The 24,781-nt window shown below is 41.6% G+C and overlaps 1 protein-coding gene across 5 annotated transcripts in view; it reads left to right on the top strand.

The window, feature by feature from the left end:
* Positions 1-24,781, top strand: part of LOC137603343 (arginyl-tRNA--protein transferase 1) — a 53,283-nt gene that overhangs the window by 11,198 nt on the left and 17,304 nt on the right. For 2 of the 5 annotated variants that reach the window (XM_068326666.1, XM_068326664.1), the window contains 4 exons: positions 3,488-3,616; positions 8,662-8,694; positions 14,154-14,335; positions 17,710-17,809. In XM_068326666.1, the coding sequence (XP_068182767.1) occupies positions 3,488-3,616; positions 8,662-8,694; positions 14,154-14,335; positions 17,710-17,809 (444 nt within the window). Of the gene's footprint in view, positions 1-2,165; positions 2,295-3,487; positions 3,617-8,661; positions 8,695-14,153; positions 14,336-17,709; positions 17,810-24,781 lie in introns of all 5 variants that reach the window. The other 3 variants (XM_068326667.1, XM_068326665.1, XM_068326668.1) reach the window with 2 other exon arrangements.

Raw genomic sequence — 24,781 nt, 5'->3', positions numbered from 1 at the left:
TGACCAAAATGTGAGCCAGATGCAGTGATGAACCTGCGTCTGTGTCTTGTCTATATACCCTTGAGACTGGATTGGCAAAACCTACACTCAGACGACTCTTTTCACTTGGATTCATTTGTTTGACTGCAATTACTATTCAATTTCTCTAAGTGGGCATGAACACAAAGTCATCCTTTGCAAGGGAAAGATAATCTTGTGTTTTAAAAGCCAAATAATTGAGAGAGTCTCTATTTGACCCTTTTATCTGTGTATTACATGTGGCAAGGCTGCATCAGATTTGTTGCTAATGGACAATTTGGCTGATAAGCGGTATAATAGATCTATCTGATGCTGTATCTCAGGCATGCGTGGTACTGATAACCAAGCAGTACAAATGAATTCACGTTTGCATCAGAGCATTTAAGTTCAGGCCAGCTAATCTTTTGAAGATATTACTCTGTGGGACAGACGAGCAATCTTCGGGATACATCAGATATTTTAGAAAGGAAGTGTAGACTGAAAAGTCTGGTGACGAAGCATCTCTTTGCTTTGACTTTGTCCTAGACTACTTACAGTAAACCTCAGTGTTGTGATCTTTGAGGAGCCAGTTAGTTCATGACGTAATTTTAATGCATAGCAATGAGTTAAATCCCAATGACAGGAAGGACAAGTTGATGCACTGAATGTAGGTTCCATTAGTTATTTAAGTGCTACTGTCATTTCTTTAGCCGCCACTAGGGGTCAATGTGAGAATGAGATTCAGCTCTCAAACACTCAAGAGAACTGTTCCCTTACTGTTGTCCTCCCTCTTGTGTGCTGTGTCTACCGTCTACACAGTTACCTTATAATGAACTAAAAAGTCCACAAAATTCTGTTTTAAATCAGCATCCCTTATGTCTGATTTTTCCTTTGGATTAAACCTAAACAAAAGCTTCTATGAGGGTGTACTTTTATACTTCAATAGCAAATGCTAGTGTTAAATTTCAAAAATGTTATGATAACCATTAAAATTTAATTTCCATGCAATCCAAGATGTCCTCAGTGTTGGTTTACCCACATTATGTCAGGTTATTAATATATCTCTACAATGAATAGAAATAAATAGAAATATAATTAGAAAACGCCTACATTGACCTCCAATTGAAAAAGCCCAGGATCTCAGTTTGATTAGGGGATGTTAACTAGATGCCAAGAGGTCAAATAAGAGATTTTTTTCTGTTCTGTTCAACTAGAGCATTTATATAACAGCTTACAATGAAAAGATGGCTATTCAAATGGTGCGTCGGTGCATAAAGAGTTTAAATTTAAGTCTTACTTTTCCCAGGTTTAATGCTAACTTATCTAAAATAAAAGTTATCTCTCTGCAATGTGTATCCCTGCTCATATTTTTCAATGGTATACATTAGACACTCTAGCCTGGCTGAGACTGATGTTTGAGTAGAAAAATGACTTGTATTTTAACACATACCAGACAGGTCATTTTTGGTGAATAAACAATTTAATTGTGGGATTTTCCTTAAAGAACTTAAACTATGTTTTTGTACACTATGTTTTCTTCCTTATGGACCCACATACACGCAAACATCTTCAGTCCCTGCTCATGTACAACACCAGTGTCAACATTTTCTTTAAATTACTCTAATGTCTGATTGTAATGGTCAGAGGTATTTGCTGAATATTTTACTTGAGCTTAGAGCACAAAGTGAAGCATTGGAAAGGGACTGATGCATAATATAGTAAATATATTGTAAAGAGGCTAATGGTTATTTCTTCTATTGGAACTTTGTTGTAAAAGTTTTTTTTTACACTTTGTGTTATCTTGAATCAAATGTAATATTTAATGTCCTGATGGAGAGAGACACAACACACCTTCTCTGTATTGACCCTTTTTTCCCATAAGCTACAGAAATTACTGCTATTTATGAAAACAAGTCAGTTCACTAAAGGAGAAATATAAAACTTTATACTGGAAATTTTTCCACTTTCTTTAAAATATTCATGCGATCCATTCAAGAGAAGGTGTGTTAGTCTTTCTGTATGCCTTCACAATCTTGCCATACTCTTTTTTTCTTCTTCTTTATTCATAGCAGTACTTTCCTTTCAATGAGGTTTAAACCACTTCTATTACTACTAGTACATTTTACCATTTCGAAGTTAACCTTTGTCTGACCATATTCTTTTTGAAGGTGAGGCTAGTGCGCTCCAACCCCCCTTGCCCGCAGTTCAAAGCCTCTTTCAGCGCCTCCTACCAGGTGTACAAACTCTACCAGGTGGCCATTCATAAGGACCCTCCCGAAAAACCCTCCGAGAGCCAGGTCAGAGGGTGGGGGGCATAGGTCATCCTGTTTTAGGGGTGCTCAGGGAGGGAGGGAGAGGGTCAACAGGTTTGAGTACCTACAGAGGCATCAGAAGCGTTTTTATCTTACTCTTATGAAGATATTATGTTTGTCATCAGGTTTTTCATTTAATCTACTAAAATTGACAACAGTTTCAATATTGTCTGTATTGGAGATGGAATAATAACTCATTATTTGTCAGGGGTTACCATTTGCAGTTAAACATTGTTTGTTCTGGGGTTCTACTCCTCTTTCGTTCTACTCTCTTTTAAGATTTGATTCTGTTAATAGATTTAAATTGTAATGAACAAAAAGTTCAGAACTTCACAGTGCACATTCCTAGACTGGATGAGGTGTAAAATGGATTATAATTTACAATCAAACTTTATTTCTTTGTAAGTAGAAAGGATATCGGTGAAGTGAATTAATGTGTTGGTATGAAAAAGATATGCATAAGAGGGAGGGCAAAGGGAAAGGAAATGGAAAGGAAACTGTTTCCATACGCCACAGTGGAGAGAGCAGTGTTTCTCCAGGTGTCTGAGTTGGCCTTCGATCATCATGCCAGCCCTTCTGTCTGGAGCTGTGGGGTCAGTTTTTAAGCGGAACCCCTTCAACTTTTACACATTTACCTAGTCTGCACGGCCCAGTCACCCCACCCCTCTGGAAACGCTCCATTCAGACGTCGCTGCCTCTTGCTGCTTTGGCCTTCACGTGCCCTGACAATGTGCTGATTTACCAGTGCTCTCAATGCCGTCTGTGGTTAAAGGGTCAGCAGTGCACTAGCCTCATCGTCAACTTGCCCCAACAGCTTTCAGCACACTTTCAGTCTCCTAGGATCCCATTGGATTCAGATATTTCGGTATCCTTTTTTTTTTTTTTAGTAAAATTTCTTTTTATATACATTAACTCAAATCTCAAACTTCAAACAGACTTGTGTTCTGTGTGAACTAGGAGACTGATGTGACAATGTTGAAGCACTTTCATTACATTGTTTAAAGCTGTCATTGTGAGATTCTGCATTGTTCATTCCTCCAAAGCACCCATACTTCCCCATTTTTATTGTAGCTTCATTTTTTATTAATACCTGTTCCCAGTGCTCATAGTCTGTGTCAGGATTTTAAGGCTATACTCCACCTCCATGCTCCTTCCCCTTCCATATCTTCTGCTTGAAGGTGAGGCTAGTGCCTGTCAGCTTTGAGGACCCTCAATTCGTGGCGTCCTATGAGCAGTCGGCGGAAGTGTTCTCATGCTACCAGATGGCCGTTCATGGTGATGACCCCAGCGAATGTAGTGAGAGCGAGGTACTGCATGATTATTATTTTGCAACTACGGGAGTGTTTTAGTGTGCACATTAGGAACACTGTAGCATTGCTGGGTCCTCATTATTTTATTTTGCACAAAATCTACTAAGAGGGAGAGAGAGGTCACCGGGTTATACACTATATGTTATTTAATGTGTATGAGTTGTATTGCTTGTATTTATCCGGAAACAGAAATAAAGTTTAGATGCACAGAGGTGAAAAATAGATATATAATACACAGTAAATCACCCAACAACACACACCTCTGTTTTAACATGTGATATGGAATTAATAGAGGAGAAAAGTCTAGTCAGGATGCAGAGCTGCTGGACAAACCTGAGAGGGCCTTTTGTCCCTCAGGGCTGGAAAAACAACCCCCCCCCCCATCCCTCTGCCAACACGCCTCACTAAATTACTGAATTCTCCAGCTTGTAAAAGGTAAGGTAATTAATAAATAATAAATGCTGGCAGATTGGGCAGACTGTTGCAGATTCTTTCCTAGTGCCATAACACTAGCTCTATTAAAGGGAATGTGCATTCGTGTGCACAGCTTCAGATCAGGTTTACAACCACACTGGGTTCCAGTCTGTTCCACATCTACAGGACTAACATCTAAAAAACTGGAAAAGGTGTGGAGTTGCACAAACATCTCTCCTGTCTGTAGTGTTTCCAGAAAATAAAGTTCTTCTTTTCATGAAGGACTCATCAGTTTAGTTTCTGACTATGATAAAACAGTGATTTCAAGGTCCAGTAGGTGATCCTGGAGACAGATACTTTCTGTGGCTCCTGCCACAGGTGTCTGGTGTGAACACCTCAAACACTCATGTACATCTTCAAAGTGTCACTATTTGACAACCTGTGAATGAGATGCAACAACTACCTGTTTTCTCCAGAATCAGCTGCTGCACCTGTAAGTTTAACCAGATGCATTATAAGAGAATGTTCTTTCTGATTCAGTTTGACGTCTGAGCCTCAGGGAGTAGTAACGAGAAATGACTCTGTACCCACACATCACGTTATTGACGGGGTTCAAAGCATTAAGTGGAAAATTCCAACACATTTCTGCACATGGAGATGATTGTAGGCGTCAGTGCTGGTCCCTTTACTATCATAAACAGGCGCAAAAATCTTCCTGGTTTTGGACTCTATGAGGACGCTCCTGTCATCTTCCTTTGCCTTGTCCCACTGTGGTTTGTCCATGTTCAGGCATCTTTAATTATTCCTATTCAGATGCATCTATCTTTATTATGCCTCGTCAGTCGGACTCACCACTGTGAAGCAGGATTAAATTCAGTTGATTTTTATTTGTATGCCTGTCAAGATCCTAGTTAACCAGCCTGTTCTTCCCAGAAGCTCCAATCTCTCTATTGTCTTGTGGTATTCATAAAGTAATTGAAAACACATTGTTGATGGCACATTTGGATGCTGTGCCATCTTAAGCTACCGAGGAAGTAGGGGTCATTGGGTATTTGTGGAGGTATTCATTAATCCCTTTTAAGTATTACCTAGAAGCAGAATGTGGAATACAGTCAGCCTGGCACTGAGCCAGGTGATGGAAGAGATTGTGTGTGTGTGTGTGTGTGTGTGTGTGCACACGCGCGCAAGCTGAATTACTTTACCGAAATTGTCCCGCCATTAGACAGTGCGAGTTCTCGAGGAAAATGGCTTCGTTTGTTTAAGGTTGTGTGCATTTCCATGATTGGAATGGAGCCAGATATTATTCATTCTTCTTCCCATCAGGGTTTCCTGACCATGCTTGTGTGTGTGTGCCCAAATAATGCACACTTACTGTTTTTAACTTAAGTGAAGTGCTGAGCCGTGACTGTGAGTTCCTCCACATGTGGCATTCATTTACAGGAAAACAAATCCTGATAAATTTGTATTTGTTCTTCATGATGGCCTCAATTAAGACACCTGAAGGAAGGATGAGACAACAATAACACATGCATACTATTTCAGTAAAAGGAAGAAATTTGAATAGACTTTGGTAAAGATTATCTTAAAGTCCTGGTTGTGCACAGTAATGGTCGGTATGTATATTGTAGGTGATCCTCCTCTGTCAACTAAATATTCTTTTGGTTGATTGTAACCCTTTGATACTAAATCCTTTACTGCACCTTTTAACAATGATCTGGTTCATTGAAGTTTGGTTCTTTTTTTTCTCTTTTTTAAACTGCTTTTTAATGAGTGAATGCAGGCCCTTGTCCCTCCACAAAATACAGCAATTTGAGTGAGTAAAAAACGATGACTAGAGGTCTAAGTAGCAATTAGAGTTAAGCATTTGTGTGTGTTTATTTGTACTGTATGTGCACAAACGAAGACACAACAGCTTGTAAGTGATAGTGTGTGTGTGTGAGTGTGTGTGGGGAGGGAGGCAGGGAGGGAGGGGGAGACAGCTGCTTGCCCTCTTAATCATGCACAGATGGGTGTTTACTATAGGAAAGGGAGAGTTAGGGGAGTGATGGGCTCCATGTGTTGTGGATGCGGGTCCAGGTAATCCGCTTACAGGCATACATGTTGTATCGGAGTTTGAGGGCTAGAGAGAGGAAGCAGAGATGGGATTCGCATGTCTGTTCCCTCGCCGTCCTCATTCCTCCCGACTGTCTCATCTCCTACGGTGTGCCTATGAATGAGTTTGTCTGTGTGTTCATGCGTCTGCGGGGCCATGCAGTCTGTTGTTCGTCAGTGACTAGTGAGCCGTCGTTCTCTGCCAGGCTCCAGGAGAGCTGCCTCGTCCTGTCAAACACAATTGACACAGCGGTGGAAAAGCCGCTGTGGTCCACTGCTTCTCCTTTCGGTAAGTCCTTGGTGAAAGTTGGAGGATGAGGGGCTCAGGAATGAACGCACTTGGAAATGATCACAACTGATCATGATCCAAACCAATTATGCATTTACAGGCCTCAGTACGTAAAAATTTCCTACTCTTACTTGTTTACTTAAATAATACGGCGTGTTACTAAAAGGTCAAGAGATGCTTCAGTCCCACACAGCCGGATTGCAGCATGGCGTATAGAGATGATGTCATCTAATGACTGCAGCTGGGATCCTCTTGGTAAACCATTTGGGGGTTTTTTGTGAGTTTTTTAACAAAAGTTTCATTTGTGCCCTTTAGCAGTATCGCACTTTGGGAGGCTTGACTGTTTGTATTTTATTGACTGGCAAAGCAGTAGTCACTGCAGTTAGGAACGGAACATTATACTTGACTGGAATGGTTACACAGGTGGGGAACATGATAAACTATTTTTGCATGAGCATTGGTCATTATCGACTGCTGCTCCATGAATGCTTGGCTCGGGTACTGAGCCCCAAATTGTTCTGAGGGCATAGCGTAATATAAATGGACTACGTCAAAGATCCAGGAATACACTTTAGTATTTTGAAGTGAAGCTAGAAACACAGGTGTTCCGTGTTTGAAGGATTCTACTCATCCCCTTCCTCCATCCTCCTTTTCTTCTACTCATCCTGTTTTGAGATGGAATTGAGGGGAACACCAGGTGTTGAAATTTCTTGTCTTGGCTGCACATGAGGAGTCATTCATGAGACCCCCCCTCAACATCTTTCAGAAAAATGACTTTCATGCCACTGCCAAAGGGACTACAGTGAGTTATGATCTATCCACATCTACAGAAACATGGGACAGAACTCAATGACATTGTACACATGCTTAGCAGGACGCCTACATGTGCATCATAAAAGAGATTTTACATCCAATTTTGAGGCACGTGAACCTGTGTCTATTTGCTCACAGGTCTACATTGTAGTCAAGCATCAGTAATACACTAGAAATGAAGAAATACAATACAAATAAATGTAAAATAATATAAAAGGCCAGTTAGGAACAAGCAAAGAAATTATTCCAGCACATTTCTAAAAGGAATCTCACTATTTTCTTGATCTTTTAAAATAGACATACATTTCCCCAAAGTTAGAATGTCTGACATGTTCAGGGAGGCCGTGTCTAAAATAGACATGCAGCAACAGTAAACGGAGTAGAAAATTAAACCTGTTTTCCACAGCAGATAATGAAATTTAAAACACATACGGATCACTTGTTTGTAACAAATTCATCTTAATCAGCTGTCTGGTCACACCATCCAGCTCATAGAGCCAAGTGTCCAAAAAGCAGAGATTCCAAATCAATCAGAAAAAATGATCTACACTTCTAAAAAGTAGAATTTATTGGAGATAGAGAGCTCTGCTTAACAAAATATCTCTTATGAGCTGTTATTCATGACATAATTACACAACTGACATTCCCATTCAGGCCTGTCCTGATTCCGTGTGTTTGGCTCCGTGATGCTATTTTAGACTTACTGTCAGCGAAGTGAAATGAGGCACACAGATGGATGGTCGTATTTCTTTGTTGTATCTGATCTTGAAGCTGTGCATGAGTGTAAGACAGACTGCATGAACCAAAAGCTGTCCATCAGTGCTGCACCAGGGCTGTGCTGGTTCTCATTATGCCGTGGTCTTCGCCCCAAACATGGAAGCGTGCCACATTTGTCCTGCCTCACGAATCCTCCTGCCTTTCCCCGTCCCCTCCTCTCTCAGACGAGCTTCTTTTTGGTCTGGCTCCCTCAGCTCATCTGTAAACACACTGCTCTCAAAGCTGGTGCTAAAAAATAAGGAGCAGAGGAAAGAGTAGAAAGAATGGAAGAACGATTTAATGTTTCCACAGGCATGGTCCTCTGGTAATTGAGATCTGATGTGTTCAGCCTAAGCTATTTTGGCATTGGCAGAGCTGATAATTTAAGCTGTCACTATGTCCTCCCTGGCTTAGAGCTTCAGATGATACGCTAAATGTTTTCATTTGTGTAAATATGGTCTTCCTTTTATGACCCTATGTGAATGGGTGGGGGGCAGGGGGGCTCCATTTGATATGTGACACCTGAGTACAGAGAAAACAGTGAGGGATAAACTATATAGGAAAGCAATGGAGAATGTGTATGGTTTTCATTTCTGCCTTTCAAAAGACTTGGTGACCCAGAGATCTAACTGTTTTTCTCTCCCCACCCCCCCACCCCCAACCCCCACTCCCTCCACAGTTCCGGAGATTTCTCTGTGATTCACCACTAGAGGTATGTGTTTCCTTTGGCCTTCTGACAGTTTAATGAACCCACTTTCAAACGTCTCTGCGCATGTGTGTTATCTGAAATAAATTGCTCCAAACCAAAGAATGTTTTTTTTGATGAAATTTCTGATCACAGTTTTAAAAAAGAAAAAGAAAGTCCAGTCGTTGGATGTTTAGTTCTTCATAAAGCACACAAAGATAGAATAAGCTCACGTTTATGAGTTCCTCCTCATCCAACACATAACCATCCAAACCGCCTTTGCTCTCTCTCTTTTCCAAAGCCCTCTTGCTGGATTGAGGGGGGTGTTAAGGGATTCAAAGAGGGTTTTTGTTTCATATTGGAGGGACTTTAATTTAGCCTTGTGTAAGTGAAACGGGGTGTTCAGGAGGGGAACATGGTGAAATCTGTTGTCCAGATCTGTGTTAATCACAAACTCTTTCAGTCAGTCCCATCCTGTGCCCCTTTATATAAAGGACAGACCGCTGCTCCTCACATGGTGTTGTGTGGTGTGATCCTGCAACAATACACTCTTCTGGGAAGCGGTTGTATTGTTTACATGGTTACAGTGTGGCGTCTGGATGAGGGCCCTCTGAGATGACGTTGCGGTTGAATATCACCGAGCAGACCCGACGAGCTGCAGCCGTCAGGAACGGCAGTAAACCTGTTGGGTCAGGACAATTACACCTGCAATTAGACCCAGGATGGGCACTTATTACCGCCACTTTTATAGGACGGAGGTCCTGGAGCACACATGAACTGACTGACACAGAGACACACTAAAACAGTCACTCTGCGTTTCCCCCGCAGGCCCCCTCAGGTCTTCACTAATGAACATCATTAGTGTTTATAGGAAACAAGCTTTTATCACCTCGTCAAGGCTGGCGGCCAGGCCAGGCATGCTAGAAACACACACATGTACCACGGTGCGCAACCTCACGTATCGCCCTGCCTTTAATGTCACCTTCGCTCAGACTGGCTTTGTTTTCTCACCCAACTATTTTCCATTTTCTTTCTTCGTCTTCTTTCGTCTTGTCTCTAAATGCTCTCCAATTCTGAGTTGTTTTGCACGGCTTTCTGCTCTATACCGCTGCGTGTCGGGCTCCATCTGTCTCCAATCAGTGCTATTGAAATGCACACAGTCACTCACCGCATGAATCTGCATACCGTATCATTTATCTGCTCACATGTAAGCCTGCGTTTACACAAACGTATGCAAACAGCGTACTTACAAACGCAACTGCAGCTACTCTTGTACCGGCGACCCCGACTTGTTTGTCTGTTGCTCTGTTCCACTTAACCAAAATTGCAGAGAATTAGTGTTGAAACGGCGCAGTAATTATTATCAGCTGTCATTGAGTCATCTTTTCAAAAAATATTTTATGCACACTAACAGACGTGTAAACACGTTTGTTTTAGCTGACGATCAGGGACACAACACCTGCAAACATGGTCTGCAGCAGGCACGTAGGTGTCAGTCACTGTACTTTGAGGATTATGCAGCAGCTGCTGGAGCAGATCAAGGTTTTATGGGCTCTGTGGGGTGCATCCACTCATTCTGTTTCAATTTATTTTCCTTTATAGCCTCCTAATGTGTCTAACCAAGGGGCAAACACTCATTAAAAGGGGTGTTGGCCAATTAGTCACTAAGTATTTTATGGCCACACCTCTCAGACTTTCTCTTCATCTGCCTTTCTGTGATTTGGTAACTCCTTTTTTTTTTCTCTCCTTCTATTGAAATTTCTTTAAGTGTAGAAAGAGAGCTACACATCAGTACGGAATGCACCAGCTGAAATTCCGAAGTAGTGAACACATACACCCCACTGCATATGCCTCAGCTGTAGGCCAATAGAAAGGTCTGTAAGCTGCACATACTGTTCAACAGTTCTGCACATAAAGTGTGAAATTATACACCAGAGTTCACTTGACTGTGTTGGAGAAGTGAATATTTTTGCATGCTTAACGGTAGTTGGTGACGTGTAAAATGCTGCACCTGCTTGCAGGAGGACTTATTCGATGTGTGTTAGTAGTTGTGTTCAGATGTACGTGTGAAAGCAAGAAGGAGAGAGTTAAAAATGTGTTATTTCAAACATATGTTGCTGGTCTGTGCCAGAACCGTAACAGCATCACCGCCTCAGGTAGTCTAATAACCCAGCACAGCTGATTTTCACAGAACTTATGTTTAGCATGGAAACAAGTGGTAACATGGTTAACATCCTTCCATGATTTGATTTTCACCCTAAAGCAATTAACAGCGATCCAGTCATTTATAGACTGGCTATGCTATTTATCCACAGTGGTTAGCTTTAATGAACATGCATAGAGGACAAGTGAACGAAGAAGCCACATATGTTTTTAGTATGACTGGGGATGAAAATCATATTTAACCTCATGACAAAAGACAGTCTTTTTGAAAGTATAAGCTTTTAATTTGAAGGGACGGCCGAAGAGATGTGAGATGCAAAGGAGAGAAATATTGGCTGGGAGGGCATGCAGCAAAGGGTTATGAGCAGAATGGAACCCAGCCACCAGCGCTCCCCATAAGACATGAGTTTGTCCATTCTGTCATGAGAAAACTATTTTTTAAACAGACTTTGAATCCGTTCCTCATGGATTTTCATGGGACTGAATGTTCAAACTGTAACATCTGATCAATATTTTACATATTTTATATCAAATATGTTGGTGCAATGCAGTCACGCTGGTCTGTCTACACCCAATAATGTATTAGCAATGAGAAAGCTCTCATCATTAGCATTTCATAAAATTTCACTTTATATGAGACAAAATGAACCAATAAAGTAATATCCAAAACATGAAATAAATTTGTATCGTAATGCAGATGATGATGGTGATGGTGATGAAATTCATTTTTACAGGTTTCCTGTTTGTTCTGGAGGGGTCAGTATTGTACAGATCATTAGTAATGAGGTTAAATTTCAATACTTTTTAAGTCAGTTGTTTTTTGCTGGTGTAGAAATCTAATTTCATGCAGCAGATCTTTTGCCTTTTCGCCTGATTGGCTCGGAGGGGCGGGGCAAATATACAGATGTTTTATGTTTGTGAGATTTTTGCCTACGTGAACTATTTCTCTATATTGTTGCTTTAGAGCAGAATAAAGAGACTGATTCCATTAATCAGTGACGTACCTGAACTTCCTATGTCCACTTTGCCTTTACTCTTTGTCTCAGACCCCATTAGTCCAGATCAGAATGTGCTATATTTCAAGTCTACCTTAATGTTTCTACCAAGCAGCGCACCACCACCCTGTTTTGTCAAGTGCTCTGCTCACATGGCCTGATGTTTAGGCCATATGAGAGCGATTTGGGGCTGCAGGAGAGGCTCTGGGTGGTTTTAAGTGTTCCAGAGAATGTTTAGATTGTTGTCACGGTGGCAAGGACACAACCATTAAGCTGTCGTCTGAGGTGACGCACGGGTCAGTCAGACAAGATCGGCCTTGAATGTGGAATGAACTTATAAACAAACGTAGACAGCCATCGCTTCCATTGAACTGGCATTTGTTTTCATATAATTGTGCTCAATCATATATACTTACTGAAGGTGGGGTGAGAAAAACCTTCCCTGTATCACACGCACTGATCACCTTGTGTGATTTCTTTTTTACTTACATCTCATGACACAAAGGAGGCTCTAACAAAGCCTCCAGTGTTCTGGTGCCAAGAAATAGCACACGCACACACTCGTGCACACGCACACGCACACACAGCCACACAGAATGCTGTACTTGCTCCAGATGTGGTGCCTGTTACCCCTCAACAACCCCAGCCTCAAATAACTTTTTTTTTTCTGGACTCTTTCCTCCTTTATTGCCCGCCTGCCAGTCACCGAGCTAATGTGCAGTAAACCCCATCATCTCTGTCTCGTATCATATGTCTACTGATGTGGAGCCACCATTAGACAATTTAATCATACCTTCTCACCCAGTTAACTACACATGAACACAAATATAAATGGACTGGTGTGCATGGTGTTAGACAGGTAATCAGACCTGAGTGTTCAAACGCCCGAGGTCGACAAAAACAATTATTTTTACTGAAAACTGATGGTGAGGAATGCGGAACGCAGTCCTTCTATAGGCGATGGTCAGAGAATTACAGTGTGTGTGTGTGTGTGTGTGTGTGTGTACGTGTGTTTGTTTCCATTTGTTCAGGTTTAATACGGCCTGAGTGTGGCTCAGTGGCGCAATGGATTAGCGAGCTAAGTCTCTCAGTGTTGTGATAACTAGCAGTGTCTGCGCTTCTTAACTAGGTCCAGATGAATGTTAGTGAAGGAGGAGGATCCTGTTACTCATGCACTGAAGAAAGACATACACACACACACACACACACACACACACACACACACACACACACACACACACACACCAATACCCTGGCATAATATGACTTTTAACCTGAACGTCTTTCCTCTCGTTTTAAGCCTCCGCAAGAAAAGCATTCAAGTGACTTGATTGAAAAACCCAGCATGTTGATCCTTCAGAAAAACGCACGGTGTGTCAAACACTTAACTGTTTTATTAATGGAGTAGACTCAAGCATGCGGGCGTACATCTACACCCACATTCTTTCATGCCACATGGTGAGAGCAGACGCAGACGTATAGGGGAAAGCTTGGCAGCACTCCACCGCCGGTCAAATGGATTTTGCTCATGCAGGGTCTTTTATTAAAAAGTCCTCTCCTGGAGTGTTTCTGTGGGTCACCCCCCCCTACACACACACACACACACACACACACACACACACACACACACACACACATTCTCCCCACTCTGTGCTTCTGCTCTTGCTCCACATTTGGGAGCCATTAGTAGGCTGAACGTGAGGCTACTGTACACCCCCACACATAATGCGTGAGGCTTGGCAGGGAAAGCCCAGCTCATAAGGCACCGTCACACAGGTTTGTGTGCGTGTGTGTGTGTGTGTGTGTGTGTGTGTGTGTGTGCGTGCGCAGACGACAAAGTAGATGTGTGAATAAAGTGCAAACAGTCTCATTAAATCCAACATTTTCCCCCTCCACTGTGTTTTATGTGTTTGACATTCTGACTGTGTCATACGCCAGAGTCGTACTTTGGTTACGTCCCGCTTCAAAGCGGTGATGTGTTGTAATCGTCGTTAGTCCACCAAATATCTTCACAACTGTTGCAGATAGAAAGAGGAAACAAAAATCACATTACTCAGGCGGCAAAGGGGATGATAATGAGGTGATGGCCTTGAGAAACTAGGTCAAGGTCGAGTTTTAACTTTTGTACACTCAGGAACCGGATAAGAAAGAAAGACGAGGGAGAAGGCCAGCGACCATAGATCAAAGCTAGTGCTTTGATCTATGACCTATGCAAGTAGGTCAGGGTAAAATGTTAAATTCAGGGGTATCACGGGATGTTGCAATCTGCATTGGTTCTTGTTTTTCCTCGTGACCACGTCCTCTTAGGGTTCCTCTCTTTCTCCACAGGCTGAATTTTCTCCAGATGGGCCGGAGGTGGGCTACGGATCCTTCCACCAGCAGTACTTGCTGGATGGACGCATTGTGGCGGTGGGGGTGATCGATATCCTGCCCAGCTGTGTGTCCTCCGTCTACCTGTACTACCACCCAGACTTTGCCTCACTGTCTCTGGGATCCTACTCTGCTCTCAGGTTGGTTGCCAGGACTCAAGACCAGCCACACCATCTCTTCTGTTTGTTCAAGTCATCTTAGAATTGTGGAAACATTTAGTGCAGGTAGAGACATGGCGAACGTGAATGAAGATAGAAAAAGGATTTGGTGATACTATGATCATTTACTTTGTCTTAACGTTTGTTGCGTAGGGATTTGTCAAATGAAACCTGTGGCCCCTCCAGAAGAGGAATTACTTTGCCTCTCATTGCAGTTGCTTTCTTTGTTCTCTCTTCTATTTCCCCCCTTTCATTTACCCTCCTCTTAACCTGCTCACTCCCTGGCTCTTGATCTTTTCGCCACCTCCCAAATTTTTATCTTTCCTCAGACCTGCACACTGTAAGCACCATACTACTGCAATTTGTGTAAACGTAGTTCTTTTTGCCTGATTGGTCGAGGCAATGTTCTGTCTGGTTTAGTGGACAGCTCTCCCCGCCAAGAACAACGCAGAGATCTTGCGCACACACACACACACACACACACACACACACACACACACACACACACACACACACACACACACACACACACACACACACACACACACACACACACACACACACACACACACACAAAGCATACGTATCTTGTGTTTCCTGTAAAATGTAACTCAATAATGTGAGAAAATCCTTTTAAAATACTTCTTCACTTATGTAGGATGCTGTGTGATTTACTCTTCAAAGTCAGTATGTACAGGTGTTAGATTTTAAGTGCTTGTGTGTGCGTGAACGGTCCCAGACTGGGTCGGGCCAGCAGTGAGGACGGACAGGCCCTGCTCTCATGGAGGGAGCGTCCTGGTCATCATAAACACGCAGCTCCACATCAATTATTATCTTTAAAGTCTGACTCCAGGAGTTACACAGAGTGCTCGGTGTGTGGAGGAGGTCTCAGAGAAGTGAGCCAGCGGACTGAAATCCTCCTTCTTGTTTACAGACACCAGAGCCCAGGCCTTTGATCAGGTCTGGACACTCCCTAAGCTTCTTGACCCGCTGACGCTGTCCAAAATTTCCAGATTGCACAAACCGATCAACAAACCTTTACTATTCATGGCAGAATTGGTTTTTAAAGTAGCAGCCTTTCACTTTTTCAGAGTAAAAAGTCATTAAAAGCTTATGGAAAGATGTGAATTTTAGTAGTTTTTTTTTTTAAACATTTCTGTATGGTCTGTGACTGGATAAATGCATGTTAAGCACAAGAATAATATTACTGTTTGTATTTTGATATTTTACATTTGTGTGTGTGTGTGTGTGTGTGTGTGTGTGTGTGTGTGTGTGTGTGTGTGTGTGTGTGTGTGTGTGTGTGTGTGTGTGTGTGTGTGTGTGTGTAAGTTGTAGAAACAGGAGTTGGGGGTGTTGAGAAATGACATAGGAGTGTAACTTCCTCTACAGGACTGGAGGAGGAGCCCTGTGTGCAGGATCCCTTTATGATGGGATGTCCTGATTGTGTTGTGTCGCCCTTGGTCCTTAAATATATGTTATATGTTATTCAGTATTTTTTTTTAAATCTAAGATTATTATACTTAAATAAAGTAGTCATTGGAAACGGATCAGATGAAATTTAGATAATACTGATCCATCAAAATCGCCTGATTGGTCCGAATTGAAGTGCTGTCGATTGGTTTGAAACATCTCTAATTTTTTAAAACTAATACATGGATTGAGTTTAAAATTGATATGTTCGGCAAATTGATTGCTGAGCTGCTGATTGCTTCACATCATTACAAAATCAATCAGAATTATACAAATTGAAAATCATCACCGTTATTGCATTTTAGGTAAAGAAATCTTTCCACATATACATGAAAGTGCGATCAGCACCTGGTGGCATGCACTATTTTGACTATTTTGGTTGCTTTGTGTATCTGTGTGTGTGTGTGTGTGTGTGTGTGTGTGTGTGTGTGTGTGTGTGTGTGTGTGTGTGTGTGTGTGTGTGTGTGTGTGTGTGTGTGTGTGTGTGTGTGTGTGTGTGTGTGTGTGTGTGTGTGTGTGTGTGTGTGTGTGTGTGTGTGTGTGTGTGTGAGAGAGCACATCAGTATGAGGGAAGCTGTGCAGGAGCAGAGGGCTTGATAATTGGCTTGTGCTAGAGTGTCAGATGGCTGAAGAGGGTATAATGGTGGACTCAAGCTGCTGCTGCCATGGGCTGGAGGTGGGGGGTGTGAAGCCTCAATTGAGGGGGGCTGCAGAGCTTTTTGTGAATGAGGCCCTCACCTCTCTTGACCCTCCTCCCCCCCCAATTCAGAGCTGCCGGGTGCTTTTGTGGAGAGGGGATGGGAACCCAGGAACCTGGCAGCAAGCGGGTGACCTTCTAGCACCTCGCTCTAGCTGCCTCTCTTCTCCCTCCCTTTCTCTCTCTTGACCCTCCTCTTTTATATTCTCCGCCTGCTCTCTTTCTCCCTGTTTGTCCCCCTCCCTCGCTCGGTCTGCTTTGTCCCGTGTCTTATTTTTCAGTGAATCTATTTTATTTTAAGACCTCTTTCTCTCTTTCTCTCTCTCTTAAGTTTGTGAGAAAGGGAATTCTCCCCCTTCTTTTAGGTGAGTGAACCACAGAGGGTGGAAGGAAGAGAGAAACAAAAAGGGAGAATAAAGAGTAGCTGGAATGTAGTTATGGAATAATGAAGGAAACGGCAGATGGAAAGAGGAAAATAGGCTTTTAGAAAGAGGATGCAATTAAGGAAGAAACTATTGGGGAAAAGTAAAGCAGGCAAGACATTTACTGTATTTGAAGAAGCTGTATAAATCTTTCAGGTTCTAAATCTTAATTTTACACGCTCTCGCCCTCTTTCTGCACCACCTTCTTTTCTGTTTGAGGGCTCAGTGCCGATAGAGAGAAGGCAGTTGTTTTTGTTGTGTAATGAAATGAGACCAAGAAAAGCTGTCTTTTTAGTGTGGGAGTTTACTTCCTCTGCAAAGGAGCCAGTCAGAGCTGATAGCTGAGTTTATTTATGCCCCTGTTTCTATGCTGTTAATATACTAACCTGTTGCTAAAACACATTGCAAGTTAGCTGCTGAACTTTAATTTTTAGGTCATGTTATGCATATATGCATGATTATAAAATCCAACAAGCTGTGCATACATTTACATATAAAACTCAAATGTCAATGTTTTGTCACCTATTTTACTCTGGAAAATTGTGATCATGATTATTATGGTCTGAAATGAAAAACAAAACAAAACTGAGCTGCAGTACAGCATCTCCGTATAGGATCAGCTAGAGAAGAGTATTGTGCAGGAGTGAGCCATCATTGTAAGAAGCAATAACAAGAACTGCAGTGCAGTGTGGGTTCTCTGACAGCATGAAGACTGAGCCTTTTCTGAAAGGGCCTCTGAAAAGATGTCTGTGTTGTTTCTGCTGCAGGGAGATCGCCTTCACCAGGCAGCTGCAGAAACAGTCCCCCAAGCTGTCCTACTACTACATGGGCTTTTACATCCACTCATGTCCCAAGATGCGGTATAAGGTATGTTATTGCACGTTGACATGGACAGCGTTTTCATGTTTCATGCCTGTGATTTTTACTGTTGTACGACGGTGATTCCACATGTGATTAGTAAGTCACAGTGGAAAAATAATTTCCACTATGGGTGATTAATAAAGGATGATGATGATTATTATTTTTATTATTATTATTGTTATTGTTATTATTATTACACATAAATGACTTAAATAGCTTTGATATTTTTACATGGTTTCATGCAAGTATTAAACATTCCTGAGATTGTAATTATTATATATACTGTATAATAATATAATTTGCAGTTATTATTAATTATTTTTGTTTTTCTTACCTTTGTTTTTCACCATCAGAATTGTCTTTTGAATTTTTGTTATACATTTTGTATGATGACAATAAAAGCATTCTGATTCTCACATACACCATAAAGAACACACAGCATAATGTCCTATTCTCTGCTCTAATTGCAGTGAACTGTAACCTGCTTTAATGGATGTGCAGCATTAACCTTAAGTATAGTATTTTACTTGATTATATGTTAATATAGTGTGTTGTTTTCTTTTCGGCTATGTGAATTCATACTCAAGTATGAATTAACACGTTTAAATGCCAGAGCCCGTTACTGCAGAGAAGTTCTTTGACGCCAACAGCGATCTCGTTTGGTCGACATTCAGAGACTCCTCCTTGTTGTTGCTGAGGAAACACACCACATTTGTGTCATTAACAAATTTAATGTGGTTCATGTTGTGCATTGCAGCATGTCCATAATCAGCAGGGTTAACAGTAATGGGTTGAGCACTCAGCCGGGGGGGCCCCAGGTTTCAGTGTGATGGTGTCAGTGATTCTGCTGCTGATACAGACTGACTGCAGTTTTCCTGTCAAAGTCTGGCAACCAATTGCTTCATACAGTTAACAAAGCACCCACAATGTGCAGTAAATGTAGACGAGGAATGAGTTTTTACACAATTTCTTGTTGATGTATACACACAAGAATCCACCATGAGTCTTACCACACAGAGATGCATATCTGTCGGCCTAGAATGAGATGAGCCCATCTGAATGGCGACATCCAGAACTCAGTTGTTCAGTGAATAAATAAAGACGCGGCAGTCTCTGAGCCCACTGAACTTGTCCACTCGGATCCTCCGGAGCTGCCTGTCCAGCTAGTTGTCCAACAAGGAGACATTAGAGAGCACTTTAATGTCAAAGTCAGTATGTTGACCCCTTCTCACACACTATTTACATCTGTCTCTTTCTATCACCTTTCTGTCTGAACCGCTCATGGTCTGGTGACCAAAGTGGTTTGGTCCTCTGATTACTTTTGCATGATATAGGTTTCCGTCTTCATGAGAACAATTGATTATTCCAGCTGAGATGATGAATCCCCACAATTTTTTTTCTTCAATACTGTCTTTCCATACTTCCATACTATTGGTGCACAGGCCTCAATGCATATGTGCATTTCTTTCATTTGTATACAAATGCTGACACTTGTTGTCAACTGATTTCAATTTGGGATTTGTATGTCCATAAATATAACCGGTACAATGACACAAATCAAGTGTACCTGAAGAAAAGCATTTTCTAACTGGTTCAGCCATAGGTTAAAGATAACATTCCCGTAAAACTATCAACAGACTGATCAAATGTCCTGTTGGAGATCCTTTGATGTGGTCAAGATTACATGAACATTCAAATGCATTATATACTCAAGCTTAAAGTTTATTACAACAACAATGACAAATGTAAGTGAATTAGATTGAGTGAATACTAGTACAGACATATGGAGACGGGGAGGAGGAAAAAAGGAAGAGAGGAGGAGGAATGAGCAAGGCTGCTGAAGACATTAGAGGTTGAGGGAAAGGTCACTGTGGTGATGGCAACTGTAACTCAGAACCAAGACATTTAGAGTCATACATATGCACTTTTTCTACTCCAGTGCAGTCGATGTACTGTGTAGAAATTCACACAAATGCATAACATGTCCGCGCAGGGTTTCTATTCACAGATATGTTCCCATTCACATTAAACAGCACTTGAAGATCTAGAGCTTCAGTAGGATGGAGAATGACAGGATCTTTTCCAAGTTCATTAGCTTAGCCAAGATTTACCATTCATGTATTAATTCCACTGTCATTTCATTCAAATGTTCCCAGAGCTCAGTCTTCAGTTCATGGGTGACTGATGTTGTTTGGGGAATTATGGCTTCATGCCACATCTTTTTTTAATCCATTTACATCTTGTTTGGGCATGGGCCATTTTGTATGCGAGTTTGTTTGCTCTGTTTATGTGACCGTGTGAGGAATCTCGATGACACTGTCTGAACGCCGTTGTCACACCACCACACACACCCCTTCAGAGGCATTTACACCCCGAAACCCCCATATCTGTTCTTGTCTGTTTGTCATTGCAGCATCTTGTTCTCAGTGTCCCCACTTCTTCCTATTTTACTCTTGAGGAGGAACACAGAACAAGGGTGACAAGGTTGCCCAGTTCCCACCTTTGGGCTCCCACTCTCCCACAGAAAAACACCCGCACTCAAATTCACTCTCAATACATGCACAGTGCCTTGCTCTGTTGTGTAATTTGCATATTTGTCCAAGTAGTTCATTAATGCACACATTCTCTGGAATTGTTGAAGTCGCTAGGATAGGGAGCCACTAAACTCCACTGTTATTGTTCTGGAGGATTACCGGTTTCGGGATCTTAGGCCTGCTGCTTGCCTCTTTATGGTCCAAAACAGCAGCCCTTGAACCCTGCTGGACGCCAGTCAAACCCCTCAAACAGCACTCCTACTCTCATTTTACCTGCAACCACCCACCTCCTCACACCATGCCAAAACCTAATTGAACTGAATGATTGTCAGCTTGTAAACTTGTTGGTTGTTCTCAACACTATCATTTATGTTTCCGTTGTCAACAGTTGCTTTACCATAATATGAAATAATCACATAAAACAGATTAAATCGGTGAATTAAACCTCAGGAATCTGTGAGGATGTTGAGTGTCCAGCTGTGCTTTTCAAATTGGCCCTTCATCAATATTTATGTCGTTATTGTCACCACATGGTGACACCAGTGAACAGTTTTCCCACAATGAGTGGTTAAAAAAACAACAAAGGTTTTGTAAGTGAATGCTTTTAAAGTAATTAATAAAATAATAGAACTATGATCAGTTCATCTGTGCTAATGTAGTAATTTTAGTTAAAGCTTTAATTGCCCCCATATGTTGAGAGTATACTAAAATACTAATAAAATATTTGTCTGTCGAGAAATGGCTTCCTCTCTGGAGAGATTCGCACGATGGTCGATACCACATGTGGCAAACTCAAGGCCCGGGGGCCAAATGTGGCCCACCACATCATTTTGTGTGGCCTGTGAGAGCATAAAAGGTCAGAGTGTCTAAAAATAAATAGGTCAAAAGTGTGCTCTGACCAAAAACTGCATCTCCCATAATACAGCAATTAAGCCCATTTTAACTTTGACACAAACTTTTTGAATAAAGTTAATGTCCTAACGTGTGTTTGATGTTATTTGTATTCATTCATTGGCTTAGTTTGATCTTTGGTGGAGTTCTGTGGGTTTCATAACCTGACATATTAAAACAGATTTTTTAATGTTCAATTGTAATGTTTGTAACTTCAATAAGTAATAAATAAGTTATTTAACATTAAGGAGTAGTTACATTTATTTTACATAATATTTAGTTGGATTTAGTTAGATTTATTGGTTACATCTGGCCCTTTTAGGACAGCCATTATGCTCATGTGGCCCTCGGTGAAAATGTGTTTTGACACTCCTGGTCTATAAAACAATGTCTTTCCTTGAGGGACAATGCAGTGCCATTGTTGATGCAACTGGCGCTAGAGACATTGTGAAAGGTGATTTATAGTGATTATAAAGTCTTCTAAAAACTATTATAAGGGATCACTTTGTTGAGCGTCCACCTGACCCTCTCCTTTGTTAGTCACTTTCCTCCTGCCTGTATTGCTGTGTAGAGCGTGAGCTGATGCTTTTCTCTCTTATCTGTTTCTATTTTGAAATATTCTAGAGTTCTTAGATGAGTACAGTTGTTGCTGCCAGGTTGTCTCAGCATCCACAAGAAAAGAACTCCAAATGTGATGGCTTTAAAAGCTTCTGATTGGTGCCGAGACCTGGAAAGGTCCCTTAACACAGCCTAAAAGCTCCTAGAAGACTTGAAGTCCAGCCAGGAACAGGGGGCTTCTCGGCCAGCATCGTACCCTCTCTTTTGTCCTCAAAGCCTGGGCGGTAGCCTCTCTCAAAGCCTTTGCGGGTTTGGCTGGTGGGTTCAGGGTTACATGTAACATCCTGCTCCTAGTTCCTGTCCTTGGTCTTTTGGCCCACCCTGGTCCATCCCAGCCTTCTGATGTCGAGCTGTAGAGAGCAGAAGGTGAAGCTGTTGGAGCCAAGATGGGACCAAAGGTCTTGCCCCTGCTCCCTTTCTTTTTTTCACAGTGCCTCTCATGTGTTAGCTTAAAGTCATATGAATTACCCACTCTTGTGATTTGCTCTGACACCATCAAGTCACCATCAAGTCTGACAACATCAAGACTCTGATGCAAGAGTGTAAGTTCACATCTGTTTAAATCATGATCGCTTTACCCCGCACTTCATCTCACATATTTTTGTTACCATATTTGTCCTTCTGTAACTCCCCCAACCAGCTTCAACAGCTCATGGAATGTACTTAGGGCTTCTTATACTTTGTTTTAATGAATTTCAATCTTCTGTTTTGAAGAAATAAAGGAGTACCCGTAATCGTTCGACACTATGTTGTTAGGATTTTACATTCCTGTGCAGAAGTGTGTGTATGTGTGCCCAGTTGGCTTTGGCTATTTTAAATCACTGAATAAGCGGACTTTGATGATGACAACTGAGTCAGTCCCCCACTCGCCACTCTGTTAGTACCTGGTTTTAACAAATAAAGTACTCTGCCATAGTGGCATGCACACACTTACATGTACAGATACCCAGTTGTACCCAGTTGGTGAGGGAGTGATGGACTTCCGTAAAGTGGCTCTTAGTGGTATTATTGTTTGCTGTGAAAGAATGTCACACTCAGCCCAGGAAACCATTACATTTTCCACAGAGGGAAAGGAAGAAAGAGTGAGCAAAATGAGTGAAAGGAGGAGGAAGAGGACATAGGGACAGAAAATAAGTAGTGACAAAATGTGTGCCAAATGAGAAAAGGAGGTAAGATGAAAAGGATTATTCTTTTCCCAGCAGTACTTCTCTGACTTTCACAGAGCCTATTTGCAGCAGCTGCACCTCCATTCCCTTTCAGTGCTGCTCCTCTTCACCCACAAACAACAAACAGCATCAAAAAGCCTTCAGTTCTCTGGCAACGGCCAGCAATTCTGAACATGGCCAAAGCTTTCAAATTTAGTGGACCTGAAATTAATCCATCCAGGTGTCAGCCATTATGTGGAGGAGCATGTTAGGATACGAGTGTTGAAAAAAAAAGTGATGTTGGTTCCAGTCAGTTGTTGCTAATGTTTGCTGTAATCAGTGTGTGCCTGCAGGTCTTTCTGTCACCTGCTGCACAGGTTTGGTCCTTTTGATCAATTGGACAAGACAAAGTACATTTTCACAGATTGCACAAATGCACACCTGCACAGAGAAATGTTTTAAAAGTTACCAATGATTGATATTTAAGAACCCACCTCCTTTTCTCACAGATTATGCATGAACACATTGAAATCAGCTTTGAACAAAATGTTCTCTTGAATATTAATAATCCCCATTTTATATTAATCTAATGAATCGCCCCCTCAAACCTTCAATTTCGTTTCTGCAGGTTAAAACATACTAAAATGCACAGAGCAGCTGCTATCAGGACTCTGCATGCATTTTATTTTCACTCGGGTCCATTCTGACAGCTTGTTATTTGTATGTGTGTGACCTCACATTCTGTGTGTCACTTCTGTGGAGATTAAGAGTGACAGTGAGTTTGAGGTATCTGGTATTTTTTGTACATTTACACAAGGAAATTCCCCTCTTATGTAGTTTTACTTTTGTTCACAAAACGCTATAGCCTTTTCACATTATTTGATGAGTTATAGTTAAAATCCTTACTGGGAACAGAAATGTTTGTATAGAAGTGAGCTTATGCAGGTCCAGGCACAGTGCAGCCATACCTTTCTCTCTTTCTGTCCCTCTTTTTGTTTCCATTTTTCTTTCAGCAACTGTTTTTTAAGAAACCAGCCACCATGCTGGTTGGGATGAAAGGTTGAAAAAGAAAGAGGTATCAGGCAGAGCAAACTTTCCACTGATTTCATTTTGAGATAATTTAATCTAATGCTATCACTAAGGGAGTATGCAGGGGTTGCACATAGATTGGCAGTGGTAAGGATCCCATTTCTGCAATTGTCACATCTGCATGGTTAGATGCATTAAGTCATGGTGGCTCAAGTAGACGAGGTATAAAGTTACTCTGGTGGGTGCAGTGTTCCGTGTTGAAATTGATGCCTTTAGCCATGTATTTACTGTAATAGATATTTTTCTTTCAGCCCTCTCTTTTTACAGTTTTTTCCCCCTCAAATGAAACAATATTTTTTAAAAGGTATTATTGGACCATGCCAATTGCATTACTTTCCAACAATCCTCATGTTAAAAACGTGTGCCCATCATAATAAGATCAAATCCAACCAGGCCCATTCTCAACCTCTGTGAAGTTTGAAAGCTAAGCACACCCCTTTTGTTGCTTTCCAGCTCCATAGCCCTCCCCGTCTTAAACTAGAGCCTTTCTGACAGAAACAGTTTTGTTTGATTTAGCTCGACAGGAGACCACCAACAGTGCATCTCTCAGCAGAAACATTTGTTTAAAGTTTTTGATAATTTCTCTTTTTATGCTTCATTGTCTCTTTCCACCCCCCCTTTTGTCTTTGCATGGTTGTTTTTTCAACAAATCATTAACAGGCTACAGCACAGTCTGGGGGCTGCCACTGCTTGGCACTTCC

The sequence above is a fragment of the Antennarius striatus genome, chromosome 11 (assembly GCF_040054535.1).
Source record: "Antennarius striatus isolate MH-2024 chromosome 11, ASM4005453v1, whole genome shotgun sequence".
Lineage (NCBI taxonomy): Eukaryota > Metazoa > Chordata > Actinopteri > Lophiiformes > Antennariidae > Antennarius > Antennarius striatus.
The sequence above is the reverse complement of the archived record's forward strand: the minus strand, read 5'-3'. Positions and strand labels throughout refer to the sequence as shown.